This window comes from Opisthorchis viverrini (assembly GCF_000715545.1).
Source record: "Opisthorchis viverrini unplaced genomic scaffold opera_v5_52, whole genome shotgun sequence".
NCBI classification, from domain to species: Eukaryota; Metazoa; Platyhelminthes; class Trematoda; order Opisthorchiida; family Opisthorchiidae; genus Opisthorchis; species Opisthorchis viverrini.
The window spans coordinates 216,121-224,484 of NW_008751708.1; the positions used below are offsets into that span (position 1 = coordinate 216,121).

The following is an 8,364-nucleotide window of genomic DNA, read 5'->3' on the forward strand; positions in this document are numbered from 1 at the left end:
AATGCAAGCTTGTTTGGTATTCTGTTTTTCTGAGCTGGATGAAGCGTCAGTATTACTACTGTTATTTTTGATAATTGCTTTTAGAGGAAACTACAGCACAAATTTTTGGGATATTTCATATGATTACCAGCTAAAGTAAGTCTCCAAAATCTCCAAATCAATATATGTCAGAAATCACCAAATTTTCACCGGATAAACAACTTCTTTATCGCCACCAAACTACAGTTCCTGTTTTTATCACTGGTAAAATCAGAGTACTGTTCTCTACATGGGTTTAATGCTGTGCGCATCTTCGAAAGAACGTCTTTGGTTTTTGGACTGCCTTTGTGATGTACGATTACGATTGTGTTTTTTTGATGCATCAAGGTCTGTCCATGTTTTCCGCACGTCCTTCAATCTTTTCAATCAGACTTTTTGTGCGTGTTTGATACTGTGCTGTGATTTTCTTGGTCTCTTCAAGTGCCGCCTTCTTCTCTAAGACAGCATCCACTGAGTCTTCATAATTAAGCAGCAAAGCAGTTTTGCCTAGCAACCCGCAAGAACGACGGAGCTTAGAATTGTCCATTCTGATGCGATCACGAGCTTTCTTCAGTTTAGCTAACTGATCTCTGTTAAACGTCAGCTCGGCGTCAGCTATTGCCAAACGTTGTCTCTGTTTTGCATTCTCATATTGCACTGCTTGAAGTTTTTCCTTTACGTGCGTCATAATTTGTACAGTACTTGCAATTTTTCTCTTCAGTTTTGCAAGCTCCTCATTTCTTTCTTCTATCTTTTCATTGTAGGTTTGGTTTTCTATTTTCAACTGTTCAAAATCAATTAAATGAAGACCCTCGGCCAACTCCTCTTTTGACTTCAATATTGCCTCCATTTTAGCAACTTCGTTACGGAGTTTTATATTTTCTAGGCGGACTTCCATCACAATTGCCTCTTTCTTCTGCTCTGCATTCAACATGGCAAGCAGGTCCTTTGGGTTGATCGGTCGCCCTGTACGGCCATGCAGCGCCTTCTTCCCGACGTTATATTTGTAATTTGTGAAGTCCCTATAGGCGTCGTCTACTTCTTTTTGCCGTTCAGCACATACAGCTTTCAACTCCTCAATCTGTTTCTGATAAGATGATTGCATTTTCTGATATTGATTCCTGAGTTCTGTTAAACTAGAGATGTATTTATTGTAGCGCTGCTCGTAATCTACTACATTATCTGTCGTACTACCACCCATACTAGATGCTCCACTTTGTTGTTCGGCAGCGTCGGCTTTTTTTCTACGGAAGTATTCAGCTAGTTTGGTCTGCAGTTGAAGGTTCGCTTCCCGCGCCACCTTGTGGTCCATAACCGCCTGCCTGTACTGGTCGATAAGCTCCTCTCGTGCTCTTTGTCTCGCCTCATGCTTGCTAGCTGATTGGAGAGAAGCTTCACTGCCAGTTCGATCACGCTCAATCGCTGTACCGCTTATTGTTCCGTTCTCTAAATTGAGTACCTGTGGCTGATAAGTTTGTTCATCTGTAGATGTGTTTTGCGCACGTCTCGAAACAGAGCTTTCTTCTTCATCATCGCTGGTTTGGGTCGTTGCGAGTAAATTGTATTCATCAAAAGTGTCCTTTGATTCACCTCGGACTATCTCCTCTGCATCTTCATTTGATATGGTACTAGGTTCTGATTTTCCTCTGTTCAGTGACGATTCGGAAGTGGCGGGTGAGGCATCCACAAGTGGACGTGCATCTACTGGTACGAATGAAGCTAAGAAAAATGAAGCACGATAATTTCACAACTCACTTTTTTCGGTGGTTCCATGAAATTCGCTTTGTTCGAGTGTGTTTGAGTTATCCTTTATCCCTACCGTTGTTTCTGGCTGTTGAGCACCCTTTCATTTACGTGCGTAATTGATCAACCTACGTGGAAACTTTGGACATTGTCCTCACTATCTTGTTCGTTCGGTAACTTATTTTCCGGACCTGAGTCCATTTTGAAAAGGTGCCCAGCAAGCGCCACGACAACAGATCAGTTAATTAATCTGTTAGTTTGTTGCTTCGGTGTTCTGTATTCGACCGCTTCATTCATCTTCCAGGAGACGGCCTAACGACGCGGCTATTTTCATTGGCTTAGTTAGTTGTGAATCATGAACCGATTTTCTTCTTATCGTCGTAATCTACCCTTTCTCCTCGCGTCCACCGGATCCATGGATTGATGCACAAGATCAGGGCTTTCGCCCAAGAATCCCCTGAAGGATTTCTTCTTATTGTTCATCGGAAGATAACCACTTCCCCATACAAACCCTTGACCGTTTCTTCTCCAGCTGCCTCTTCACATGTCTCTTAATGGTAGGTGATTGTATCGCCCCAGAGCTCTCCTGAACGGAACTCCAGTGCATCGGATCTAGTGGACAGTTTGGATCGACGCTCACCAAAGTCGTTCAACAAAACGCTTGATCTCAACAGTTCGCAGTGCCCACCAGATACCGCGCAGGCCAAATGCCATCTTTGCTGAATTTACTTTTAACCGACGAAAGAGTCTTCTTTAATCAGTTGTTAATAAAACTCCGCTGGGGGATAATGACCACTGCGTGATGACGTTTAATTTAATCTATTGCTGGGCCAGAAATGTGGAAACTCTGCGGTGCAGAATCCCCAGAAATGACTAGCTTCTTTGAGCAATTTAAACTGGGACCACCTTAGTAGAGGAGCTATAGAAAACAATTTTCCATAAAGTTTACGAGTTCGCCTCAGAAGGGCCAGCACTAAGTCGGATGACCAAAAATTTACCTGAGAGGATTCTATATCTTCTGTAAAAGACGAGCTGGCTTTTCTTGAAATGCGGAACCGTTGTAAACCAGAAAACCGCCATTGGAGCACAGGATAACAAGCCACGAACAAAAAGAAAACAGGCCCGGGAAAATAAATTTGCGCTATCTAATAACTTGAGGCACCACCAAAGAAACTAGCCAACGGCCTTCTCCTCGAAAGACAGAAATGAGAAACCCATAAGTGAACCGACAGTTGTATCTGAGGTCTACAGTGCACATAATGCAGGCCTATATTCTGTCCCAGTGACCTCGCCATATCCAACCTTGTCGAGATGCTACTGCAAACGGCCCTTGACCAACGCGCTCTTCAATGAGGTGGACATCTACCAGCTCTTGCGCTAGACAGACACCCCCAACGCGGTGGGGCCAGACGGGGTACATCCAAGGACCCTGATGTAAACGCCACTCACGCTGACAAAGCGTTTTCACCTGATGTATCGCTGGTCGCTCGACAAAGGTTATCTCCCCTTTCAAGTCCACAGCTACTTTTTTGAGGACGAACCCAAATCCTGTGGTTCAGATACCATATAAATGGACGCAGAAGCTGCAAAGCAGTGGTCTTTTGGTTGGCACCTTCCCCTGAACGGCAACTAGTGCGTTCTTATATCAATCGGGGGAGACCCATTGAAAGTTTGGTTGTGCATCGTGAGAATAGACCAAAAGATATCACTTAGATGCCAAAATGATTTGGGTATCTGGCCCTCTTTGAGCATGTTCTTCTCACTGAATCACGAGAAACTCGCTCAAAAGCATTCGCCGTTCTTCGGATGATTTGGTGCACCTTTTCGCGTATTACTTGAGTGGACTTTCAAATTTTCTACCAGGCCTATGTCAGACAGCTTCTTGAACATGCCAACCAAGCTGTCTAATCAGGACGCAAGAAGGACGAACCCCTCAATGAGCGTGTCCAACCAGCTGCTACGGAGATGGTTGCTGGCCTTGAGTCACTTTGACGTCTAAAATTCTCGACGTTTCTTCTAGCCCTACTTGTAACCATGCTCCACTTTTGTATTTAGTGCGTGTATACGAACTGGCGTTTGTTTGTCCCCACCACATCACACATTTGACCCTGAGGTCTTCCAGCTTATTTGTGGCCGGCCTCATACACGCGTGACCGTCTTACGGGAAAGCGCGCTTACACGTCGGTCGGTACTTTTGTAGTCCATTTGTTGTGGACGAGCATCTAAAGTCAACGGTTGTACATTTTGTGAGTTGATGTCTTGCGTTATGAGTACCGTATAGAAACCCAGCTCCAACTTTGTTTTGCCTTCCCAGAGGTCCTGGCATCACCCTTCGGCTGGTAAAAGTTTCCTAGACTTGAGAGCCCAAAAAATTCTATGACGCTTCAGGGAAGTAGGCATGCTGAGGCCTCGTCAGTTTATGGAGGGTCTAAGCCGAAAAGCCAGGCATCAACAAGTTTAGGTCAACTAAATGACAGGTACAATATCAGGTGGCCGAATAAACTGCTGCTTAGGAAGAATAGCTTCCGAACATCCCAAGCCGCACTGGCTTGTTAGATTTCTTGGTCGCTCTGGCTAAACTTGATTCCAGACCACCTAAAACGGAGGCTTACCCGGAAATGCCACAGCCCTACACTTTAAAAAAGTCGCCACATATGTTTCAAAACCGAAATCGGACAACCAGAAAACTTTCTAACTTTCAAACATAAAGAACCTTCGATGAAACCGCACGTTTCGAATAGACCTCCCTATCGCAACTTCTGCAAGTTTACGAGCAGTCACATCATTATAATTTAATTTCTCCTCCCCTGATGGAGGCTTACAACTTTTGAAACCACTTTCCATGATGCTGCATGTTAGGGTTTTGTAGAACGACCGACATGTTTCACCTAGCCTCACTTTATTATGGTTGAACGACTAGTCACAGGCACACTGAAGGCAATATTTTGACAATTAAGTGAGATTTTGGGCGGGCTTCAAAAAGCTTCTGTCCATTGTTTTGAAATTTCCTGCAGCTGAGTATGTCCCAGCAGTACTCACGGAGACGCGTGAGCTTCCGCTTCTCTGTAGACGTTGTTATGCTTTTGGAAGAAGTATTTAAATAACTCTTGCCCAATATCTTGCTTCTTCTGGTGTGTGTTTAGCTGCTTCTAGATCGACAAATACTAGAAAGCTCACACAACTTGCTTTGACTAAAAGATGCTCACTTCGGACTTTGTGGAATCCATAAACGTTCAGATTTCTTAGCAGGGACCTTCAAACTATTTACCGATCACACCCCCGGTCTGCTGAACATCAACTGCCTCACAGATAATGAAGGTGCGGGACCATAGTAAGAAGCTCATAGCTAACTCCACGAGACTTTGAGTGCTGTAGGTAAATGGTCTTTCAAACAAAAAACGTACAGTTAACCTTTCTTTCTGTGCATGGGCCAGATAATGGGTAGGTTCGACCTTTGTCTTAGAGCCTGTAGATCGCCATTTCGTCCCCACATAATTCAAACACCGTTACCACTGCTTCGAGACTTTCGTCTATTTTGGATCTTCTCTACTGTCTAGATAACACGATCCTTGACTTTATTTATTTTCTCCGATAAATTAGAAGCGCACGCGCTTGAATTTCTGGAGACTGTGGAAAAAGCGAATTAATGGACTGGCTAATTGACTTGAACCAGGTTTCTCGGATGCAAAAGGCGTTGGTTTGATCTCACAATACAAAGGTTATAAGGCATCAAGACAACCCTGTACCTGCCCACAAAATTCTCCATTATTCGCAATTTTACTGCAAATCAGAAAGCTATGCGTTCCGTTCACACACACGTAAGAAGCTACTCTTCAGTTTTTTTGCCACATCAAACACTTTCCAAATGCAATAAACTATCCAGCTTGAAGCTACTTCGGAGAAGGCCTTTCAAAAAAGGTTGGAAACTCATTGGAGTGAGCTAACTACTAGTATTTTCGGCGTTTCTGTAATCAGACAACGGAGAAAAACAAGCAAAAGTAAGTAGCTAACACATAAGTTACCGGCCTACCTGCTTGTTCGCTTTATATCACCGATCACTCACTCATTCACTGTTACGTCGCAACCATTCTTCAGTTTTACGAGAATGGCGGAGTAACCTGAGCTTAAGTTAAAGAAAGAAGGGACAAGTTAATACTAAAAACAGCTACAAGCAAAAAAGTAAAAGTAAACTTCGCTCTTTTTCATTCTTGCGTTGCTTTAAATTATCCTCAGTAGATAAGATCCCCACTGCTGGACGCCGGTTATCAAATCCTTATATCCTTCAGTTTAACCGAGAATTTCTAAGAACATTCGTTAGCAAAATGGCCCTCTTCAAGCTCTGTCTTTTAAAATCTATCGATCACCTTTAGTCTCGTATTCTCGACTGCCTCAATCCCCTGCATAAAAAGACTCAATAATTTTGTCATCCATTTGACCTCAAAATGATTTGAGAGTCAGCTGTTGCTCGGTCTCATCCATTTGACAACAACCCGAGATTTTCTTAGATTAGAATGACTGATGTATTTTTCATTAACTTACTTATGTTTCCATGGGTTAATGGCATCGTGATTTGGAACATCGCACTAAGGAATGTTGGGAGTAAGAGATTGTAGCCTAACTACAGTCACGGATAACCTTCAACGAACCATGCCTACTCAAACCCATCGAAGAGTTTGCCCCACACTGATTTTCTAATGCTGGAAAAGATGGAAGCCCAATCCTGACATAAGAATAAAATTCTAAGGGAGGCCCGTTAGAAAACACCCCAATATTGACGCAGAAAAAGATGGTATATATTTTATTGCTATGTAATGAAATTTAAGATTAATGAGGGTTTAGATGGAGCACATCCTTTGTGAGCTTCATGAAACTTACAAGGTCCCAGACCTCTCCGAGTATCCTTGAAAAAATCTCACTGCCCACTTAAACCTCAGCAATCAAACTGACACTTTTCGAGAACTACATTCATTTGTAAATCAATTTGGCTTTTCTCGAGAGAGCCAACTGAATGGAAGTTTGCAAATTAGTGTATTTCTCAAAAACAGTCCAATTTGAGTTCAAGTAGAACATATGGTTGACCGAAACTCGGGGAGTGCGCCTATCTGATGGGCCCTAAGAAGGGCGAAACCGGTCGTGGGCTGTCGGAGAGCTTTCGGCAACCTTGTGAGTAGTTTCCTTTATGAAAACAAACGGACACTTGTTTAAATGCTCCTAAAGATGCCACTCTTTCACATGAACGCAGTCATAATACACTGCTCTAACGCAGTAGTTTAAAACTTATTCACATCGTCAGCCTTCTCGGAGAGTTCAACTGATTTTCCCAATGTCCCGCGTTCTCCGGGATTCTAGAGTTAAGCGCATTGTTATTTGTCCTGACCAGTCCTTCCTTTTACATTAACACGCAGTTCGGTCTGTTATTATCCACTTAAGCCGTAGTGACGTAACGCCCTTCTTCAAACCCTGGGTCTACGCGCGGCCCACGTGGGCCTACGTGACACTAGAGGTGGGGTGGAGAGCAGACAGTGTGAATAGCACATTCAGTTACTCGGCGGCTGGCGTTCTTTTTTATGATCGCTGACCGTCAAGTTCAATTTATTTCGCACACACCAGGGGCTACGTTTACACTACAGGGATTCGTTGTAAAGTTGGAGAGTGATACTCAGTCTGTGTTTAGTAACAAACCAGAACAACTAGCCAATAATTATCTCAGCGCTATTCTGTGGTTGTCGACCGAGCGTCTAAGTTTTCAAAAATGTGCAAGTAAATAACAATTTAAGCGAGGCTTTCCTGGCTAGCAGGACTTATTTAGTTTAACAACCGATGCATATTGACCGCGGAGTCATTGAAAGCAGGTGTCGTTTACCTGGGTTCAAATTGTTCATAGCTTATATCAACATTTTTGTCACTTTTTTCATGCGGACTTTTATGGCAAGCGTTGATTGAATTTTGAGTAAATTTTCTTCAAGCATCTGGCAACTTGCCTTTAGCTTTGAATATTCACTCAAGTTTTAAAATATTAGTCTGCGGTGTAACACCTCAAGGGCAACGGCAATCAACATGTCCGCCGCTAGCCCTGGCACATAAAAGTTTGATAAGTTTAACAAATACATTCCCTTAGTATCTCATGCAAACACATTAGCGGATTATGCTAATGACAAGTTCAAGATAAGTGTTGCGAATGCCCTTGAGACCATTATTGCGCGTGCTTATCTAACCTGCCACTATCACTTCGCATGTCTTGTCAAGGTAAAGAGCCGAACTTGCAGCAACTTTGCCGGCCAAAAAGTTGGTTTGTAGGTACTTTGGAGATGTTTGACTACTTCCACAAATGACGATGAAAAGAGACATCCTTGTCTTGACTTGAACTTACGTCACAGAATGGAATAGTAACTGAACTATTTTCCGTGATGACCATGGTTAGTATGTATTCACGGCGAGAAACCATGTAACGTCCATAAACTCGCAAACCCCAACCGCAGGGTGGCTACGCACTTGGTTTTGGACGTGCATTCTTCCACAGGCATATCCGAATACTCCGAGAGCTTTCTAATCGTGTCAACATCCATAGATCCACCAGCTTCATCGTGGCAGGGTCAATATTCG

The 8,364-nt window shown here is 43.3% G+C and overlaps 1 protein-coding gene across 1 annotated transcript; it reads right to left on the bottom strand.

Moving 5' to 3' along the window:
* Positions 1–361: 361 nt before the first annotated feature.
* Positions 362–1,962, bottom strand: T265_03561 (hypothetical protein; the record flags this gene model as incomplete). Its single annotated transcript, XM_009168080.1, has 3 exons — positions 362–1,737; positions 1,774–1,861; positions 1,894–1,962. The coding sequence occupies 3 exons, from the start codon at positions 1,960–1,962 to the stop codon at positions 362–364; spliced, it is 1,533 nt and encodes a 510-aa protein (XP_009166344.1).
* Positions 1,963–8,364: the final 6,402 nt, after the last annotated feature.